Source organism: Dioszegia hungarica (assembly GCF_025882075.1).
Source record: "Dioszegia hungarica strain PDD-24b-2 chromosome Unknown MKK02contig_25, whole genome shotgun sequence".
NCBI classification, from domain to species: domain Eukaryota; kingdom Fungi; phylum Basidiomycota; class Tremellomycetes; order Tremellales; family Bulleribasidiaceae; genus Dioszegia; species Dioszegia hungarica.
In genome coordinates, this window is record NW_026515779.1 from 1,237,593 (window position 1) to 1,257,534 (window position 19,942).

General features: G+C 55.8%; 8 protein-coding genes across 8 annotated transcripts; 1 reads left to right on the forward strand and 7 right to left on the reverse strand.

Moving 5' to 3' along the window:
• Positions 1-51: 51 nt before the first annotated feature.
• On the reverse strand, positions 52-732 carry MKK02DRAFT_40973 (uncharacterized protein; the record flags this gene model as incomplete). The annotated part of the gene is made up of 4 exons (XM_053091360.1): positions 52-92; positions 142-294; positions 348-423; positions 475-732. 4 exons carry the CDS (start codon positions 730-732, stop codon positions 52-54), a joined length of 528 nt encoding a protein of 175 aa, XP_052942443.1.
• Positions 733-1,549: 817 nt separating this feature from the next.
• MKK02DRAFT_35447 (uncharacterized protein) lies at positions 1,550-3,106 on the forward strand (the record flags this gene model as incomplete). Its single annotated transcript, XM_053089178.1, has 5 exons — positions 1,550-1,600; positions 1,653-2,442; positions 2,494-2,846; positions 2,899-2,972; positions 3,022-3,106. 5 exons carry the CDS (start codon positions 1,550-1,552, stop codon positions 3,104-3,106), a joined length of 1,353 nt encoding a protein of 450 aa, XP_052942444.1.
• A 105-nt stretch (positions 3,107-3,211) lies between these two features.
• MKK02DRAFT_40975 (quinon protein alcohol dehydrogenase-like superfamily) lies at positions 3,212-4,843 on the reverse strand (the record flags this gene model as incomplete). Its single annotated transcript, XM_053091361.1, has 1 exon — positions 3,212-4,843. The coding sequence occupies one exon, from the start codon at positions 4,841-4,843 to the stop codon at positions 3,212-3,214; it is 1,632 nt and encodes a 543-aa protein (XP_052942445.1).
• A 637-nt stretch (positions 4,844-5,480) lies between these two features.
• Positions 5,481-7,378, reverse strand: MKK02DRAFT_40976 (putative mitogen-activated protein kinase; the record flags this gene model as incomplete). Its single annotated transcript, XM_053091362.1, has 11 exons — positions 5,481-5,563; positions 5,616-5,816; positions 5,862-5,940; positions 5,992-6,071; positions 6,118-6,189; positions 6,245-6,359; positions 6,614-6,803; positions 6,915-6,958; positions 7,021-7,150; positions 7,219-7,286; positions 7,343-7,378. 11 exons carry the CDS (start codon positions 7,376-7,378, stop codon positions 5,481-5,483), a joined length of 1,098 nt encoding a protein of 365 aa, XP_052942446.1.
• A 1,375-nt stretch (positions 7,379-8,753) lies between these two features.
• MKK02DRAFT_20048 (uncharacterized protein) lies at positions 8,754-9,136 on the reverse strand (the record flags this gene model as incomplete). Its single annotated transcript, XM_053086187.1, has 2 exons — positions 8,754-8,982; positions 9,057-9,136. The coding sequence occupies 2 exons, from the start codon at positions 9,134-9,136 to the stop codon at positions 8,754-8,756; spliced, it is 309 nt and encodes a 102-aa protein (XP_052942447.1).
• A 2,741-nt stretch (positions 9,137-11,877) lies between these two features.
• On the reverse strand, positions 11,878-12,670 carry MKK02DRAFT_40978 (uncharacterized protein; the record flags this gene model as incomplete). The annotated part of the gene is made up of 5 exons (XM_053091363.1): positions 11,878-12,048; positions 12,086-12,363; positions 12,407-12,446; positions 12,497-12,602; positions 12,654-12,670. 5 exons carry the CDS (start codon positions 12,668-12,670, stop codon positions 11,878-11,880), a joined length of 612 nt encoding a protein of 203 aa, XP_052942448.1.
• Positions 12,671-13,317: 647 nt separating this feature from the next.
• Positions 13,318-14,961, reverse strand: MKK02DRAFT_30427 (uncharacterized protein; the record flags this gene model as incomplete). Its single annotated transcript, XM_053088039.1, has 8 exons — positions 13,318-13,569; positions 13,631-13,863; positions 13,918-13,957; positions 14,004-14,106; positions 14,222-14,395; positions 14,510-14,637; positions 14,684-14,766; positions 14,832-14,961. The coding sequence occupies 8 exons, from the start codon at positions 14,959-14,961 to the stop codon at positions 13,318-13,320; spliced, it is 1,143 nt and encodes a 380-aa protein (XP_052942449.1).
• A 727-nt stretch (positions 14,962-15,688) lies between these two features.
• Positions 15,689-19,279, reverse strand: MKK02DRAFT_30428 (uncharacterized protein; the record flags this gene model as incomplete). The annotated part of the gene is made up of 17 exons (XM_053088040.1): positions 15,689-15,915; positions 15,973-16,012; positions 16,063-16,165; positions 16,212-16,396; positions 16,443-16,671; positions 16,714-16,795; positions 16,872-16,905; positions 16,959-17,040; positions 17,509-17,705; positions 17,765-18,085; positions 18,132-18,225; positions 18,273-18,290; positions 18,369-18,535; positions 18,588-18,785; positions 18,837-18,919; positions 19,040-19,127; positions 19,238-19,279. 17 exons carry the CDS (start codon positions 19,277-19,279, stop codon positions 15,689-15,691), a joined length of 2,190 nt encoding a protein of 729 aa, XP_052942450.1.
• Between the last annotated feature and the right edge of the window lie 663 nt (positions 19,280-19,942).

The window sequence follows — 19,942 nt, forward strand, 5'->3', positions numbered from 1 at the left end:
ATTGTCCGCCATGCGTCCTGCGCCCAGCGCCAATCTTCGACTACCCGACATCTAAGCGGCGTTGTAGTTACAGCAAGTGACATCAGCTCCAGCTGACCAGTCAGCACGCACACGGTGTAGAAATAGAAAAAAGAGACTCACCCGCGTAGGTGGTGCTCCACTGTGTGCAAGTCTGGAAGGCGTAGGTCGAAGTTGCGTCGGCGTTCTGCAAAGCGCTATCGTAGTAGTCGTACAGAATGCAGTTGACGCCTCCGTTTGTGACAGACGAGTCGTAGAAAGTGGAGAGGCAGTTCGCTACAAATCGGTTAGTGTGCCCTTTCTTCACGATCCAAGATGGGCCAGCTTACTGTTGTCGATGCACCTCCTGGTGCAGTCCAGAGCGCTGCCCGTGTTCAATGATTCGAGCGTGACAAGGGGGCGATTCTAGACGTATGAGTGTCCATTTCATACGGTGCGTTGCGCGAAGATACTCACAGGATTAGCAGACGTAACCTGTACACCTTGGATTACAGCGTATGAGGTCGAGCCGGTAGCTGGGGAGCCAGCGCAGGTTGGGTACACCCCGCCAGATGGAAGGGATTGACGCTTGCGCATGCCCTTGTTGGCATGACGGCGGACGACTTGCGCGCGAGTGACCTGGCGGGCAGCGAAGGGCGCATCAGCGGCACGAGGCGCGCTGGCGGCCGAGACGAGCGAGACAGCGAGAGCTGCGGCGATGATGAAGAAGCGCATTTTGAGGTGGTGTAAGTGAGTGTGGGTGGGTTGGTGGGAGGCGAAAGACCAGCTGTAGAAAGGAGAGACTGTAAAGAGAAGCAAAGAGCGAACGTTAGCAAAAAGAAAGACGTGTTGATAGCTTTGAAGTGAAGTGGGTGAGCGGGCTCTTGACAGGATATCCCCGATCCTTCTTATCTCTTTCCTTGGCTGGCATGCCGCGACGAACGGCGACGTGAAGTTGATCGTGACGGACGCGTGAAACCTTCGTGAACAAAGTGCGAATTCTCCTATTGAAGGGTAGCGTCAGTGTTCTCCGTCATGTTGTTCATCGGATGGGGCATATCTGGTGGCTTGAACGCCACCCGGCCTGCCGTAAAGCTCAGGTGCCGGTGCAATCGTGACGGAGCGGCATCGCGGCGTTACAACTAACCCGCCGCGTTACTACTCCATCGAGCATCTCTTGCTTGTGTCAGATAAGATCACCGTCAATCAGAGTTTGGCTAGGCGAATTGTGGTGAAGAGCTAGCTGGCGAAGTGAAACAAACACCCGCAAGAGGCATTGAGATGATAAGAGTTACTACTCTGGGACGTTTTGGTTACAAAATCAAGCCTAACTACTGTAGTTCGGATTGCATTTCAATCCACGTGGCTGGGCGCGTTTCAGATTGTAGTCCGTGCGTGAGATCGGAGGGACCGTTTTTCGGGTCGCATCTGCTCTGAGGACCCAAGCCAAGTGCATGCCGCTTCACTTACCTCTGAACTCGCTCGCAATGATCAGGACACGCAGCCGAGCGCTCACAATCCGCACGGGCTATCTCTTCTCAGCCCTCCCACAATGCCCTATCCCACCTCGACCGCCCTTCGCTCCCCTCCCGCAGCTCCCTCGGTCCCTCTCTCGCCACGCCCGGCTCTTCTCCTCCTCCACCCCTCGACCTCAGCGAGAGCCGTACAAGCTATACGGCCAGACCTACCCTCTCGACACCCACTCCAACCTCCCTCCTACCATCATCTCCAAGCTTGACCGGGGCCTCCTCACTCACCCCTCGCATCCCCTCTCCATCCTCCGCCAGATCATCCAGGATCATTTCGCCTCGGCCACATCCATCGTACATCCCAATCCGGTCGTTTCGGTCTTTCAAAACTTCGACGAGCTGGGTTTCCCAGCGGACCACCCTGGTCGGGCAGTGACGGACTCGTACTACCTGAATAAAGACTATATGCTGCGGGCACATACGTCCGCACACGAGGTGGAGACATACCGCTCGGGACTGGATCATTGGCTTCTCTCGGCGGACGTCTATCGGCGGGACGAGATTGATGCGTCGCATTACCCGGTGTTCCACCAGATGGAAGGAACGCATGTCTGGTCAGAGTCAGAGCTGGACGCGCTGCCCGCGCTGAATGCCAAACTCGCGGCGGATTTGGCGGGATGTCCGCTCGTCATCGAGGATACAACCCAGATCTCCCCTTCCAACCCTTATCAGCCCTCTCACGATCCTCGGCATGCCGCGCAGATCACTCAACATCTCAAACACTCTCTCAACTCGCTCATCTTCCGCCTGTTTGGCGGGGTCGCTCAGAGCGGAGGCGAGCCATTGAGGGTACGCTGGATCGAGGCATTCTTCCCGTTCACAACGCCGAGCTACGAAGTGGAAGTGTGGTGGGGCGGTGAATGGCTGGAACTGCTAGGATGCGGCGTAGTCATGCAAAAGACGCTAGATCTGGCCGGTGCGTCCTCTTTCCCCTTTCGCCCCTTCGAAGCACCGCGCTGACCGTCAGGCCAATCACATAAATCTGGATGGGCCTTCGGACTAGGCCTCGAACGAATCGCCATGGTACTCTACAATATCCCCGATATCCGCTTGTTCTGGTCCACCGATGCGCGCTTCCTGTCCCAATTCAAACCAGGCCAAATCACCCAGTTCAAGCCATACTCGAAATACCCACCGTGCCACAAGGACATGTCGTTCTGGCTGCCCGAGGCGACGGTGGCTGTGGAGGCGGGGAGTGAGGCGGGCGGGGCGGGAGAGGGGGTGACGAAGGTGGAGGCGGGTAGGAGGGTGTTCCACGAAAATGATTATTGCGAGATTGTGAGGGAAGTAGCGGGGGATCTGGTCGAGACTGTTACTCTGGTAAGCTGGCCTGTCTCAACCGTAGTTTGGGAGTAGCAGCTGATATGATCAGATTGATGACTTTACACATCCCAAATCGAAGAGACAGTCAAAGTGCTACAGACTGAACTATCGATCCATGGACAGGTGAGTCGGCGATTCTTGCGCTCATTTCGCGGTATTCGCTGATCATCAGATCATTGTCGAACGAGGAAGTCAATGCACTGCAAGATCAGGTCCAGAAGAGAGTAGTCAGCGAGATGGGGATTGAGATGAGGTGAGGCAGTGTGCAAGGATCTGGGATATAATGGAGCATCGCGAGGGAACAAGCCTATAGCAATCCAGAGTTGTATATATCTATATCAATCTGCCGCTTACAACCATCTCTAATCCAGATCAAAGTACCTAATACCGTCTGCACTAACGCGCAACACCTGTCCCGTCCTCTCTAGATACTTCCAGTGATACCGAGCCTTATCGACTCCCCTGCCCGCCTCTTCCCGCATCCCGTCGTCCTCAAATCCAAACCTCCACTTTCTCCCTTGTACCAAATCCACCACCTCCATCCCCTTCTCAAAGTCCGTCCCGTGCGCCAACCTCAAGCCTGTCCCCAGCTCGCCAGGAGAAGAAGGGAGGAACTTGACAAGATTGACGCCCAAGAACTTCCCCGCCATCCGCTTCGTCTCCACCGACCCCTCCACCCGCGACGTACTGAGCTTTCGCTCCTGTATCGCCTCCCTCTTGACCCCATCCGGCGGCCTGTCGGGGGAAAGCAGCAAGACCCTTCCCAGCTCATTCCCGCCGACCGCAATGATTCCCTCTGGAGATCCGGGAGCAGGCACACTCCACGAGAGGGCGCGACACCATTCCCCTTGCCCCGCATTGTATCGCCAGACCTCATCTCCCGTCTGTACGTCCCACAGGAACACCATCCCGTTACCCCGGGTAGCGAGGAACGACTGCCCGTCCGCCGCCCAATGGCCCGCCCAGTTCTGATGGCCCGTCTGCCAGACCTGCTTTTGCGCGCCAGTGGAGACGTCCCAGATCCGCACGGTGCCGTCCCATGACACCGACGCGAGGAGGGTATCGTCCGGCGAGAAGCCCAGCCATACGACCGCGTCCCGGTGCCCTTGGAGCGTGAGCGTCTTGGGTGCATTGGCGTCAGACGCGAAGTTCCGAAGGCAGATATCCCACGGCGCGTCCTTGTTGCTCTGGGGTGCCGGTCCCGGGAGGTAGACGAGCTTCTTGCCGTCGTGGCTGAAGATATGGGATTGGCACGACGTGATGAGCCGCCCATTCAGCTTGTTCTGGTCCAGGACGAGAGTGGTCCGCTCCGCTTGAGAAAGGGCGGTCCGGATGCTCGAGCGCAGGCTTGCGAGCTGGGCCGGAGGGAGGGCGTACCGGTGTTCCGTAGAGATAGGGAGACCGGGTACGGGGTGACGAGGGGGACCCCACTGAGAAGCTCCGGTAGTATACGAAGCCGAAGATAAGCTGTCGAGAGCAGTAGCTATAGCTGCCTCCGTAGCCATATCCAGAGTCGCCTCTGTCGCCCTCTCCCGCTGCTCCGAGCCCGGAAGCGCCGCATCCAGATCCCAGAGGATGATCTCCGGTCCTTTCTCTACTCCGTTTCCGCTCCATCGTCCGACAGTATACCCGCTCGAGGAGGAGATAAGCCGTGTTCTACTCCCAGGGATAAACTGCACCACCGTGACCGCCTCTGTATGTCCCTGAAGAACGCGAATGGGCGTGCCCGTCCAGGGAGACAAGTCGAATACGTGGATATCTGGACCATTCGGGAGTGCGAGGCGGGATCCGGAGTCGTCAATACTGGGCACAGCGCGGAGGATGGACTCGGGAGGAGAGGAGGGGGAGAAGGGATGGAAGGTGCTTTCCGTTCCGATTGGCTTCAGGGTGGTGGGGAGGAACCCCTCGGGAGCGGGGGCGGAGAGAGGGCGGAAGTCTTGCTCCAAGGAGTATCGCCAGAGCTGGCGCATCTCGTCGGGCGTGAAGCTGGGCATGATGAGCAGTATTGGCCTCTGGGAGATGAAGTACAATGGCAAGGCGGAGTGGGAGTCATCTTGATCAAGCTGTGGGATGGTGCTAAAGAGTGGAGCGGAGCAGCTGATGCGTCGAAGTTCGGAGCGCCAAGACATTCCTTCATGCCTCCACAACGCCACTTATAGCTCTGCAGCGCACTAGTTAGTCACCAGTCATGCACGTGTCCAGCCTGAAGAACGTGTCCAGTGGGGGTTACACAATGATTGTCCATGCTTCATCCCTCTGCGTGTATATAGGAAAACGAGCACGTACGGCCGAAAGAGAGAAAGAGAGTCTAGCTAGTGTAAGATGGTCGCTGAGGGAAGGAGGAGAGTGATGGGTATACCAAGCCAAGCTCCCACCCATCCCCCCATCTGAGCGATCCAGGGGTGACCAAAATCAATCCATGCACTTTGTGTTACCGGTTGAAAAAGGTGTAGAGGAAGTGAGAGTAGGTTGGGAAAGAGGAAGGGAGGGGAAGGCAAAGCCGAGAAATTCTAAATTTCCTTCTTATCTTGTACAGTTTGTGGTGTCCCTCGAAGCGATGCGATACCGATATCCGAGAAACCAGGCGGGCCGAGACGAGACCGATACGAAGCATCCGAGAGGAGAGCGGGATCACGAAGCGGGCGCAGCTGATATTTCGCCAGTGATCGGTCCCTCGGCTTCGACCTGGGAGATATCTCCGAGGTTGTGGAAGTCTGCCGCGTCAGCTTATGGTCGTTTGCACAGTCACCGATCCAATAAACTCACCGAGGATCTCCGAGTACATCATCACCTTCCACGTGTCCACCGGCAGGTCCGCGTCATTGAAGGACCAGTCAAACACCTCGGCCGCGGCGGGCTCGTCGGATGGGTCGTGGTATGGCGCGAGGTATTCGTGCGCGAGCGCCTCGGTAGCCGAGATACGTGTGCGCGGGTCGAATACGAGCATCTTCTCCAGCAGGTCCAGGGCTTGATGTCAGCTAGCTTCTCTTCACTAGGCCAGCTTCAGCTCACCTAAGGGGTCAGCGTTGGGGAATTTGGTGGCGAAGGGGACCTTCTCCCGCTTTGGCAAGCTCTGGACGAATCGGAGGGTCTGAAATATCAGCTATTTTGTACTGCACAAGTATATGAAATGCTAGCTCACGTTCTCGCTAGCGATGGTCTGGATGACATCGTCGGGGGGTGTACCGAGCAGCTCGGTGATGATCGAGAACTGGTTGACGTCTGCCCGTCAGTAAGCTGTACCGGCATGATGACAGAGCCAACTTACGGTCCTTTCCGGGGAAGAGCGGCTTGCCTTCCAGCATCTCGGCAAAGATACATCCTGTGCTCCAGATATCGACTACAAGCGTGAGCTTATCTCCATCACCGAGTATCTTGAGTGGAGGGAAGCTCACCAGCGACGTCGTATTTTTGCCATGTCAACATGATCTCGGGCGCGCGGTAATACCGTGTCGAGACGTAACCAGTCATCTGGGGGTCCTGGATACGGGCAAGACCAAAGTCGCAAATCTGAGAATCAGCAACCTTGCCCCAAATCATCCACAGCGCGTCCCTCCAAATCGTCTTTTCCTGCTACCCAACTTCGCTCTGATCCACCTTCACCCGCGATCAATATCCCCTTAATCCCTTCTCACGCCTTTTCTTCCCCTCGGGACTGCTTCGCCCATCGTTGAGCTTCCCGTCGGCCCTCCTCTCGCTGTCGCCACCCATCACCCATAATCGACTAGCTAGCTGCTCGCCTTTTCCTTGATCACAAAACTCACCTTCAAATCGCAGTTCTCATTGACCAAAATGTTACTAGGCTTCAAATCCCGGTGCACAACACCGGCCGAGTGCACATACTTCAAACCCCGGAGGATCTGGTAAAGGAAGTATTGGATGAATTGCTTTTCGAGCGGGCGGGAGGTGAGGAGGCGGTGCAGGTCGGTTCCGAGGAGCTCGGTGACGAAGTAGCTGGGAAATCAGCTAAGAGCTCATTACTTGTCCCGCCATTGTCCAACATCCCGCGCCGCTCGACTCCACACTGCCCGGGAATCGCCGAATTGTAAATATGAATCAACCTACATGTCCTCGAGGGGAGAGATGAAGATATCGCTCAGCGAAATGATCTGACATGTCAGCTCTTTCGTTTCCAACAGAGCTGACAGACCCTGGGAAGGCGGCAACTCACGTTCTCATGCCGGAGGTGCTTCAACAGCTTCAACTCTCGGTACGTCCGCTTGCTCAACACCGGTGTCGAGAACGGCTTCATAATCTTCTTGATCGCGACCGACGTGTTGGACAGCTGGTCCTTTGCCGAGCTAACCCTATCAGCTTCGAAAACTAATGGAGGTGGGTGAAGGGGGTTGAAACGAGAACAAAGACCCACCAGACAAGTCCGAACGCGCCCATACCGACCGGCTGGAGGTCGACATATCGGGTGGTGACCTCGAAGACCTAGCACATCAGCTCTGCTGTATAGGGAGTGGGGGGAGAGGGTAAAGGAGACTCACGGTACCAAAGATAGAGAGCTTGACGAAGTCTGCCATTTTGCGCGTTTGATTCGGGAGATTCACGCGGGATATTCGAAAAGACTTGATAGTGTGAGCAGCTGCACAACACGTACACGATGCGGACCATGTAGCCACGCGATATGATTGGGACGAGAGCAATTGTGGAAAGAAGGATAAGAAGGGAGCGCAATGCTCAGCCAAACCTTGGCGAATTGCAGGACTTCTTATCCTGAACGCAAAGGCTCGAGCGCAGAATGGAAGGCAAGCTTACCGATAGGTTATGCTACTAGCTGGACCACGGGCGGATGTCGAGGTGACGCGAGGACAGAAACGAACTTGGAAGAGGAAACGGATGAGGTGTGAGGTTGAGGACGAAGACGAATGCGTAGTCGGGTGAAGACGAGATCGGATCGCGAGTTTGAGATAGATTCCGGCTCAAGAGAGGTCCTTCCGGTGAGGCGTATCTCTGCCTCTTCGAATTGTTGAGCCAGGAGAACCTTGAGGAGACTGGTAGCTGCTAGGTACGAGTGGGTAGGTATAGGATGGAAGCAAGGTAAACTTTCACGGGGATGATAGCAACCTTTGCGCAACTGTCAGCATGGCAGGCGCAGCGAGGTGAGGATTCCTGCAGAAGCCGCGCGCCTTTTTCAACCCAAAGTGGCAATTCTCCGGATGTGGCACATCGGGGCTGAATCGTCCCTTGCTCACATGCACAACGCCTCGATGGGTGTCAGCTGTGCATGTGTTGTACCGGGACAATATGGCACGAAGAACGACATCGCGGTGCCCATACCTCATGTTAGAAGTGGAACTTGTAGCAGAAGGGGAGCGGTTGGCCCATACTCATCCGCCCGTAATAGGCTCGATTACACCGTGGAGGCGCATCGGCAGACATCCGACGATCGCCCGTGCCTGGTATATGGTATAAGTCCAGGCCCGAAGTGAGGCTGAGGCCTAGCATCATGCAAGGATCCATGCAATTATGATCACAGCTCATCCCGATCCGTCTTGCTCGACCGGGTGCTGGCAAGGGCAGACAAGACCGCGCTTTGTTGAAAGTCCACCTCCGCGCCAGGATCTCGTATTGGCGGATTTGACGAGGCGGGGTTCCGTGGTGGATCGAGCAGGGGTAGGATGGAGGAATCGGAGGTGTCGCTCTGGCCATGGCCGAGGGCGAGCCAGCCTGCTTTGAGCCCGTTGTTGACGACTGTCGAGAGGACCGTCTCGAGCTGTGAGATACTGCAGTGGTCAGCTGACTTCCTTGATGCGTGGCAGGACATTGGCCAGCTGTAAGGAGAGGAGCAGAAGAGGGCCAGACCCGGCGCGGAGATAGCTCGTCCAGACCGCAGCTCCCCCTCGCGCCAGCTAGCTCTCCGGAAGAGACGGACATGAGGAGTAGAGCGAAGCCGACTCACTGCACCCGCTGAGCTTCCAGCTCCTGCTGATATGACGTCCCCACCCCTTCCCTCTCCTCCCTGTACTGCTTATTCTCCTCCTCCAGCGCGTCTAGACGTTCCTTGACATCGTCCCGCCGATTCTTCTCTTTCCGGGAAGACCGCCATTGCTCTCCAGCGAGCAGCCCAATCGCGACGGTGAAGAGGAATGATTCGGCGATAAAGTTGGCGCCGTTCTGCACTGCTCTGTCGGGGTCAGCATGTGTTACCTTCGAGAGTATGCTGCGATTCATATGGTCCAAAGGGCAGCAGCAGCTCACTTGACATCATTTAAAGGCTTGACATTCTTAGCTTCCTCGTTGAGTAGGCCAAGCCGTAATCTCGCTTCGGACCGGTGCATTCGCTAGTCTATTAGCTATGAACCCGGAGATCAGGTCGTGTCAGCTAGAGGACTTGCCTGAGCTATACCGATACAGACGTTACGGAAAGTCTCATGTCTGACGGAGTCAGCATAGACACACAGCAGTACAGCGACTTCGCTCGTCCCCAAGCGGACGTCCGTGATGGGACATCATGGTGACCTACTCGGTAGCCTGGGCTTTGATAGAGTTTGCGATAGGCTTCGCTAGTGTCCGCATCCATCAGCTGTGACTTTGCGCAAGGTGATAGAGCTTGACGCACGCGTATCACCAAGCTCGCTACTTTGACAGACGCCATGCCCGGGCGACGATATTGGCCCGCTTAAGCCCCAAGCCACTATTGAGCGATCTGATTCCGATACGTTCGGGTGCTGCTTTGAGCGGCTGATGTCGGGAATATAGATGGGCCGAGGAGCTCTTTTGATTACGAAGTGTACAAGCTTGACAAGACGAGCAACAGGTGAATAAGGCAAAAGAGAGTTTGAGGAATGAGGAGGTTTGCCGAGAGCAAGCGCGTCCTCCCCGGCAGCGACTGCATCCGGGTTTAGCCGGCAGTACATAGCGTGGCTGAACGGAGTCAAGTCCCCGCGCTAAGGAGTCCAGGCTGACAGGCATTAGGTCGCTATGTATATGGTATTATGTCGTATCTATGCGGTTCTTGACAGTGTCTATAGTACAGCTCGCAGCCCAAATCCACAATATCTGTGTCTCCTATCTCCGCTCCTGCTTCACCGCCACGCTCCTACTCCCATTCGCTATCTGCGTCGATGGGCCCGCCGCATCCTCCTCATCCGACGAGAGCGTCAGGTCCACCGTCTCGATATACGGCCCCGACCGCTTCCGTGGGCGCTTGGCCTTCTCCGCTTTCCGCTTGTCCTTCTTGGCCCGCTTCTTCTCCTTTCTCGCCTTTTTCGCCTCCGCCGCCGCCTTCTTTTCAGCTTCTTGCGTCTACAGGATATCAGCTGTAATTCCGGACCTCCCTGGCATCGGCAGTGGACGTACCGCCATGAACATCTGGAACATCTGGAACATCGAAGCCTGGCCAATAGGTGGTGGCGCTTCGGAATCGGACGACGAAGACGAGGATGATGATGAGCTGCTCAGAGAGCGAGCGCGTGGTTGAGATGAAGAGGATGTGCGAGCGCGTTTGCGAGAGTCTGTCGGCGGGACGGAAGGAGGAGGATTGGATTTGGGTGTTGGCGGAGGCTTTGGGATCGGATTTGGATCCTCTAGCTCATCAGCTCAAGATCAGATGCTCCGTGGCGTGATGCAGGAGATCAACCCACCCATATGACCATTCCGAACGAGGAAAGCTTGGATAGCGTACTGTCATCGTCAGCTTATACGAGAACGGACCGCCAAGAGACTCACTTTTATCTTGAAGGTGTAGAACGGGGCTTCTTCGCAAGGTGTGAAGATGGACGCATCCTCGTGTTTCTGAGCCGTCTTGGCTGCTTTCGACTTTGGTGGTTTAGGCTTGCCCGCGCTCCTGAAGAGTCAGCTGCAGTACATGGCATAGAGGTGTGCTGAGTGACGTACTTGACGATCGTGCCAACCTTCGCATGCTTCTCATACAGCAACCCAACGTCCTTCATCACCGGCGCTGGGTACGCCCGGCCTCTATCTCCCGTCGAAGACCCATAGTCCAACTCTACAACGATGGTGCCTACCGCATTGACTCTGTCGCCCACAACCTGGGCTTTCGAGAGGTCGTCCACCGTGTCCTGACGGAATCAGCTCTCTATCGCCTGGCTCGAGTTCTATAAATGACTTGCCGGCTCAGAGAACATGAGGGGGTAAGTGTAAGGTCTTCCGCCCTTCTCAATATTGATCGTCTTGACCACGAATTGCTTCGAGTCCGACAGAAACATCAAGCGGTCCGCGACCCGGTCCTCTGTCTTCCCATCCACGTAGACCGTTGCCATGACCTCCCTCTTGCCTTTACGCTTGGCATGACAGTAGTCTTTGATGACGATATGGAATGGCTGCTCTGGTCAGCTGTCGTTCCGTACACAAGGAAGCTCAAAGCTGACCGTATTAGGCTTGCTCTCGACCCAGACCTCTGTCCGGCCAGGCTGCACGTCGGTTGGCTCATGATTCGAGATATCGTACTCCTCTGAGTCGTATCAGCTCATATCCCTCAAATTTAGCAGCTGGACGCGAACAATGGCCTACCTAGTCTCTTGCCATTCGCATGCTCTAGGAAGACCTGTAGGGTTAGGCTAATACTCCAGTCTGAGGGGAGATGAGGTGAAAAGCTTATTCACCTCGAACTCTTTACCCGCTTCTGAGCCTCGGGGCATTTTGACTGATAAGAGGAGGTATAAGCTGTGTGCTGCCTACGAGGCTTGGGCCAGTTCAGCGGTCCTGGGCTACTGTATGATGATGTGGGCAGATGATAGAGAATAATGCGAACAAGAGGCGATGTCTGTCGACCTGTTGACGCGACTGACCTTCGCGCTCCGTTCGGGTCCGAGCGGTCATAGCCGTGGCGGGCAACCATGGCATGTGGGAGGGGGGCGAGGATCGTGCACACTCTGCTTCTGAGTAACCATGGTCTAGGACAGAGCATAAAACTGTACATGATGATAATACTGCAGCCGAAGACTTATGTGCACAGTTGACTATTTGCCCGCCGCCACCTTCTTGACCTTCCCGTCGTCTTTCCCGACACATCCCCCTTTCCTCTCCGTTCGCCTTCCTGGCCACCACCTCGAGTTGGCTACTCGTCGTCAGAGTCGCCCGTCAGGTCGATAGGGACTGGCCGCCGCTTCGCCCGCTTCTCTGCCTTCTTCTCCCGCTTCCGCTTCGACGCCTGCTTTTTGGCTTTCGTCTTGGCCTTGCGGAGCTTCTCGCGTGCTTTCTTGACTGCAGCTTTCGCTTTCTTCTTCTCCTGATACCAGTCAGCGGCGCTTCCCACATCTGCCTACGCAACAGAAGATTGGACTTGCCTTGTCGCGTTTCTTCGAAGAAGTCCTCACACCGCCTGACTCTTCGGCAGAGCCGTCGGCGTTCGAATCGGAGGACGAGGACGAAGAGCCGGATGACGAGTCGGATGAGTTCGATGACGTCTCAGCATCGCTGGAAGAGGAGTCGGAGGAGGAAGTCGATGGGGACCGACGTCTTTTGGAGATGCGGAGACCGGAGCCTGAAGCTCGCGACGCGCGGAGTGGGGCTAGCATGCGCTTAGGCTGTACTTCGGGCACGTCTGCACATTCAGCTGGTCCCCTTGGATGAATCTATCCACCTACTCAAGCCCAACTTGATGTCGAGAACTTTGCGGTCACAGTACTGATCTGATTAGCTACGCTGTGGAGCTGAAAGAAGATTGGGTGATTCACCTTCATGCGGAACTCATAGCGCGGCTCGTTCTGGGCGGGATAGAAGAAGTAATTGGTAGTACTCCTGACCGGAGCTGGCGCCGGCGTCGCCTTTGTCAGATCCGCTCTGATAGTCAGTAAGGCCCTCCTCCGTCCGGGGCACACGATTCTGACCTACTTGATCATTGTACCCATTCTGTAACCCCAGAGTCAGCTTCATCCACGGCAATCAATGGTAATACTCGCTTGGCACATCTCTCAAACATCTTACCAATCTCTGGGAATAGGTGCGCTTGGGTGGGTTGCGTTATTCGGTCGGGAGCGGCGGGGCGTGATTCAATTCGGCCCAATGTCACAGTGATGATAATTGATCCAACAGCGGCTGCCTCTTTGTGGTCAACTTCAGCGTCCCTGATGTCATCGACCGTCTCCTGACTCTATTTAGCAGGGACTCAAGCTTCGTCCTTCAAGAATTCAATAAGACTTACGATTGCGGAGAAGGTCAGAGGACACTTCTCGATCTGAAGTGGGGGATATGTACAGAAGGAAGACATCATTCTGAAATTCAATGCGGAAGAGGAGGAGGCGAGGGTGTGTGCATGTGAGTGTGTCTGCACGCCCGTGCGGGGCTCCGACTTCGGATGAGGAATGTGTAAGTAAGAGCTGAGCCATATACGCCTATGTCAGTACTCTGATCAGCTTGCAGCCTACGCGGCTACGTCAGCTGGACACGTCCACTCGCGTACAAAGACCGTCTTGTTCACACAGGACTTACCGAGGCCAGCAATTAAACGTATAAGCAGTCTCAACACGGATGACGCCTGCTGTCCCACCTATCAGTCCTACTTTCCGGTTCGTTCAAGCTTCACCCCACTGGCTACCTCACTCTCCACGCCACGGACTGCTGTGCTAGCCATCCCGCCTGACGCCTCCTTCTCGCCATGTGAGTCAAGGGTCACATCAACCACAGCCCTCGAGCCCTTCTCCGTCCGTCTCCGAGCCCGTGCCTCCCGCTTCTGCTTCTTCGCTTCGGCCTTTGACAGCTTCTTCGCTGCTTTCGCTTTCCGCTGTCTTTCCGCCTCTGCCAATTGCGACTGATAATAGTCAGCTGTTGACTCATTTGGATCTTATCTAGGCGGCTGAGGGTAGACCTACTTCGATGAATGCCTTGAACATAGCCTGCATCCTATATTGGGGACCGTCGATCGGGAGAGCCGGCGTCGGGCCAGCATCGTCTGATTCGGAGGAGGAAGATGACGAAGAACTGGAAGAAGATTCGGAGAGGGAGAGAGACGGCTGTCGGAGCCGTTTACGATTGACAGGAGTAGACGATAGGGAGGTGGAGGCGCGAGCCGGAGAGGGGGTGGGTATGCTTTGCGCAGGCTTGTCTGCACCGTCAGTGGACCCTCTATCATTCGGATACCATGTACAGCGCGACGTACCGGGACCCAGCTTGATCCTAATGACTTCACGCGTGCAGTACTGCATGGAATCAGCTAGATCATACCCTGATAGGGGGAACACATACCCTCATCCGAAACTCATAGTGCGAGTCGGTCTTCCGGGCGTAGAACTTGAACTTATTACAGCTCGTTGGCGCCTCCGCTTCAGTTGCTTTGGCCAGATTACCACTGCCCGTCAGCTTCTGCTCATAGCACCAGATGAAGTCCTGGCATACCTGACCATCGTGCCCAATCCGAACAGGGTCAGCCAAGTCGACCGCGTCAAATACAAGCGGAGACTCACTTTGCGTCAGACTCCAGAATTTTGCCTACGTCTGCCAAGATCGTTGTCCTTCTTATACCGCTCGGCTTGGTTACAATCCTGCCGAATTTGACCATGGCAGTGATGGAGCCGATGCTTCGCGCTTCCTCACGACTGACATCTGCGTTGTTCACATCATCGACCGTGTCCCAGGAACTATCAGTCAGCTGGTCGGATACCTAAGACCCCAATTGTAGACTGACAATGACTGAGAAAGCCATCGGACACATCGAGATTACGCCGTCGTGCTGTAGATCGATACTATCACACGTCCAGGTTTTGAAGCCGTCCAATAGCCCATCACCGGCAGGACGTCCGTCAAGAGCCAGCTTGACTCGGATGATGCCATCGGCACTTCGAGGGGCAGGCGTAAGATCCCTCAGAACGACTTGGAACTCCTGCCATGTCAGTCCTCAGCTGCTCAATGCAGCACAAGAGACAGACCTTTTCCGTTTCCGCCTCCAGCCAGACGTCCGTTCGAGCGACTTCGGTTTCTGTAGCTGAGAAGTGTTGGGTCTTGAACTCGTCTGTCAAGTCAGCTTGGGTTCTGCAGCTAAGCTAAATTGAGTCCTGGGGAGAATGATCGACTCACTCAGCTTCCGCCCATCTGCGAACTCCACCGAGATCGGACTTGTCAGCCCAATTCTCGGCGGCGCGTAGGAGGAGAAGAGGGTGAGGAGGCTCACTTCTATCCCATTAGCGATGCCTGCGCCTCTTGGCATCTTCGGTCAGTCCCGTTGCGTCGGAAAGTCAAGCAGAAGTCAGCTGGCCGTAAGTAGAGGTTCGGCGGGCCGACCGTGCAGACCGAAGGGCGAGTGGGTACCGCGGGATATTGCCGACGTTGCGGATGGAGGTGCTTCCTGATCCTCTGTGCTCGCTCAAGCACGTTCGCTGAGATGGGCCTGGCGATGAAGTGCGACACAAAGAAGCCATAGAACGAAAGTCTAGTCCTCCGCGAGTGGGGAAGAGAAGTTTTGCGTGAGGTATGTATTGGGCTTGACGCGTGACGGCCGAGATAGGCCGAGATGCTGTCACCTGGAGCTGCTCCTGGAGCTCGGTAAGTCCGCTTAGCCAGCATGCCAGCCAAGCGTATGAAAAGGAAGCCTATATGATTGTATATTACAGCCGAGTTTCTACCTACATATGTCTCTACTTGTCCAACATCTCCTGCTTGACCCCTTTCGCCATTCTGTCATACTTGGTTCTCCCCTTCTTCTCGGACCCGCCGCTACCGCCTCAGACTCGGCTTCTCCATCCGAGTCCGCCGTCAAATCGATCATGGCGGGCCCGTCTCGCTCCCGTCTCTTGTCCTTCTCCTCGCGCCGCTTTCGCTTCGCCTCCTTTTTGAGCTTTTTCTTCTCCTTCTTCGCCTTGCGCTTCTTCTCGGCCGCAGCGTTTTGCGACTAGATGCGATCAGCTACTGATACTCCCCCACGTGCTCTGAGTGGATCAGCATTGACTCGCCTGGATATATGCTTGGAAAAGCGCCATCATCCCGTCTGATCCGCCAGCAGGAGCAGCAGCTTCTGAGTCGGACGAGGACGAAGAGCTCGACGAACAGTCGGAGAGCGCTATCGATGGTGCTCGAGGCCGCTCTCCTAAAACGGGAATGGAGATGGTAGACGCCGAGGCTCGAGCCGCAGGGGTCGTCGGGGCAGGTTGGACGACAGGCTTGCCTGATTAGTCAGCCAGTCTTTCCTGCCCACGCAAAGCGGGAACAACAGCATACGTACAGAGGCCTAATTTGAGATCGATGATGGCGCGAGTGCAGTACTGATGACAGTCAGCTTCAGTCGCGTGGGAGAGATGTGACCAAGGCATACCTTCAGGCGAAACTCGTAATGGGGCTTTCCACTGGCTGGAGTGAAAATATATCTCCTCTCGCTCTTTGGAGGAGGCGCCGGCTCGGCTTTGGCCAGATTACCCCTGGGTCTCAGCCTAAGAAACTGGACACAAGTGTAGCTATACGCACTTGATCATGGACCCAATTTTAATGTGCTTCTCCCAGAATGTCCCCACATCCGGCAGGGGCGAGGCAGTGCTGAGAGAGTCGCCGAAGAGGGTTAAGCGGCCTAGTTCCACGGTGACGATTATATGACCCATCGCATGCGCCTCCTTCAAGCCGACGTCGGCTGCTTCGAGGTCGTCCACCGTATCCTGTCCATGAGTATGCGAGCTACGTGATGGAACGACATCGACTCACTGGTACCGAGAAATTCAAGGGGCAACTCAGAAGCTGCCCCTCGTGCACGACGGTGATAGTTCTTGTCGTCGAGTGTCTCTTGTGATCGGAACTGAATACGACCTTCTTTGCTAAGCGACCATCGAGCGCCGAAGTCAATTGCAATCGCTCTTCGAAGCCCCTAGGTGTGCCCCTTGGGTCTCGAATATCGACCTCAAAGTCCTGTGGCATCAGTGCTCGAGCCCTGATTCTAACTTGAGCCAGTCACGCGCTGTGGATCAAGCGGACAGACCTTTGAAGTTTCAGCCTCCAACCAGGCCTCGGTACGGCGGGGTCGTTTGCCGTTGCGGCATGGTGCTCCACTCTGAACTCATCTGCACTGTTCAGCGTACTGCTAAGGACCATATCGCTTCCGACATGCTCCCCGAATCGCGATTGTCAGAAACCCACTGAGTTTTCGCCCGTCTGCAAAGTTTACACAGACCTGAGTGATCAGTCATGGTCCCTGGCAGCAAGAAGTAGCGTACGAGAGCTCACCTCGACGTCACTGGCGATACCTGCGCCCTTCGGCATATTGGCTAAAGGCTCTGAATGTCCTGGTGAAGGGGTCGACCCCGAACTGGTTGTCCGAGATCAGCAGCCGGGTTGGGGTAGGTGTCGAGATGAGGGGTCTCTATAGGCGATATCTGCAGCTCTGGGGCGGAGTGTCGCCTAAGGTGGTAGTCTTCCCCGGAGGCAAGAGGCTATAAAGTAGGAGAAAGTGAGACTGAGGTCTAACTGAGGTTTCAGAGGAGTAAGGTGGGGGAAGGACATCCCGTGATTGGGGCCCCACTGAAGAATCTGAGGTATGTGGATTCGAGCGGCGGCCGGTCGGCCGGAGGTCGCGGTGCCCAGCTTGGGTGGAGTGCGACCGCCCTGTTGATCACAGGAGAGATGCCTGACCCCATCAAGTGAAGCGGCTTCCATTCGCAGCATAAGACAGGCTGATCAGCAGCGACTGAGCCCCCAGCACACGGTAATCATCTTACATGATGAGCTCGCCGCTTGTATACGTGACCGGGCTACATCTACCCTATCTTCTGCTTACATCTCCTCTTTCTTACATGTCTCCTTGAGCTCTTGACCTATCGACTCCCCTTCCTGCTCCGAATTGCCCGTCAGATCAATAGCATACCTAGCTCTTTTCCCCTCCAGTCTCCTCTCCTTCTTCTCCCGCCTCTCCTTCTTCCTCGCGGTCCGCTTCTCCTTCTTCGCTCGTGCCTCCTTGCGCTGAGCCTCCGCTTCCTCTTCATGAGCCTGATGCTCGTCAGCGTGCCCTAAGGCCGCGGGTTAGGGGTACTGACTTTCAACAAGGCCTGAAAAATGGCTAGGGTACCGCCTTGAGCGCTCTTTGTCGGGCCTGCAGGCTCGTCCTCGGATGATGAGCTGGACGACGAAGCAGTAGAAACCTCACGCCGGAATGCAGTGTCGCTCCGCTCTCTTTTCTTGGCAGCCGCAATTGAGGGACCTGCCTTGGGCTGGAGTGGACCGAGCAGTGAAGCGTCGTCGGGCACTATGAGCGAATGAGCGAATGAGCGAATGAGCGAGTCTTGGCGACAATCACATCTGAGAAGCGAGAACATACCAAGCTTCAGTCTCTCATCGATGACAGTCCGCAGCGCATACTGAAGGATCAGTCACAGCCAGCGTCTGTCCCAGCGGCGTACGTACTTTGATACGGAACTCATAGAAGACTCCCTCCTTAGCCCTTTTGAAGTCGTAAAATATTGATGGCGTCTGGTTCTCGCAAGGCCGCTCGCCGCCGCTATCATTTAGCTCATTATCGCCTGGCTATCCAGGATGGATACGCACTCCACCATGGAGCCCAGCCTAAAACGATTAGCGAGTCGTGCTTGAGGTGCAGCAAGACTTCGAGGCAGGGGTGGCAGGGGGTGAGGAACACCTTACTTTGCCGCGTGCTCTTCCCACATCGTACCCAGCTCTTCCACGACAAGCCTTTTACACTCCTCGCTTCTCCCGCCTTGCGTGCCGTATGTGAGGCTCACCGACATTGTGCTCACGACGAGGCTGTGAGATGAGACAAGAGCCGCTACTTCACGGTCGGCCACAGCCCTCTGCTGTCGTCAGTGACTTTCTTGGCATTTCGGCTCGGGTATCTATACCCACAATTGGGGCAAAGATCAGGGGATATTTGAGGATTTGCTCATCGCGCTTGTATGTCATTCGTCGAATTATCGCTGTTGGACGGGAAGGGCCACTGAGAATGCGGCTGTTCGTCTGTCTCCCATCAATCTGCACGTCGGCAACTGAGTGCGGGTATGGTCGGCCAGGTTCTTGGAGGTCGTCTATGACGATCTCAAATGCCTAGGCAACGTCAGCGAGGGTCCATTACCCTACAGGACTGACACCACACACCCTTGCAGCCTCACACTCCATCCACACCTCTGTTTTCGCCGGGCTGTCCCCTAAGGCGGGTAGATACACGGGATTGAACTCATCTGGAGTCGTCAGATGCCATCAACCGAGCAAGTGGAGGCGGAGGAGAACGTGCTGAGTCTCTCTCCATCGACAAAGCGGAGATACACCTATCCAGCATCAGCTCCACTTTAGTCATGAACTTGTCCCTTCGCGAGGGGTTGACTTGCCTCGAAGCCGCTGCCGGGACCCTATCCTTTGACCATCTTGAGGTATCGCTATTTTCGTTTTCTGTAGGTCAAGATGAAACAGGAGGTAAAGGTGTGTATCAGCGCAGGTGAGAGTGATGTACAATGCCAGGCAGAAGAGGCCGGTCAGTACGCCCAGTAGGTCTGCTCCACTGAGCACAGGCCTCGCCCGGAATTGCAAGCTTCTTCCACCATGATCGCTTCTCCCCGCAATCGGCTTCTTATCGTCTGAGCGGCGCTATGTCGATTACCAATATGGCCTTCGGCTTACTTCCAGTAGCCTTCGGAGTGAGGAGGACAATTCGCGGACTCGAGTATCTAGCTGATGATGTACAAGACGAGCGCGGGCACCACTGCCGCGGGATCCATGGGGTCATGCAGCGGGTGAAACGCGTGCCGTAAACCCCTTTGGGCCGCTTCCGGATCGTCCCGAACAGCGTCATGAGAGCGGCTACGGTCAGTCGCACGACTCGACTTATCTACCCATATCACAGCTCCATCTACCACCAGCATCAAGCAGATACTACCCGCCAACACCAGGTCCGATGTCCAGAATATAGCCATTCGCCCGAATCGCTCGGAAATCGCCATCCCGAATAGGTCCGCTCCCACACGCCCCAGGTCCATTCAATGCACTTTGACGTCGCGTCGGCCGGCGCTGGCACCCGCTCCTCACCCCTCTCAACCTTCCCTCGGTCCGGTTGGAAGTCTAGACTCAGTCGCAGTTCCACCATTCCTGTGCAGGAAAGCAGCACGGCCGGTGCAGCCGGTATCTCCCCCGCACCTGATCCGCTCGATCTGACCAGCCCCGCCGGGAACATACGGCCCAACCCGCCCCTTACGGCTGATACCGCCAAC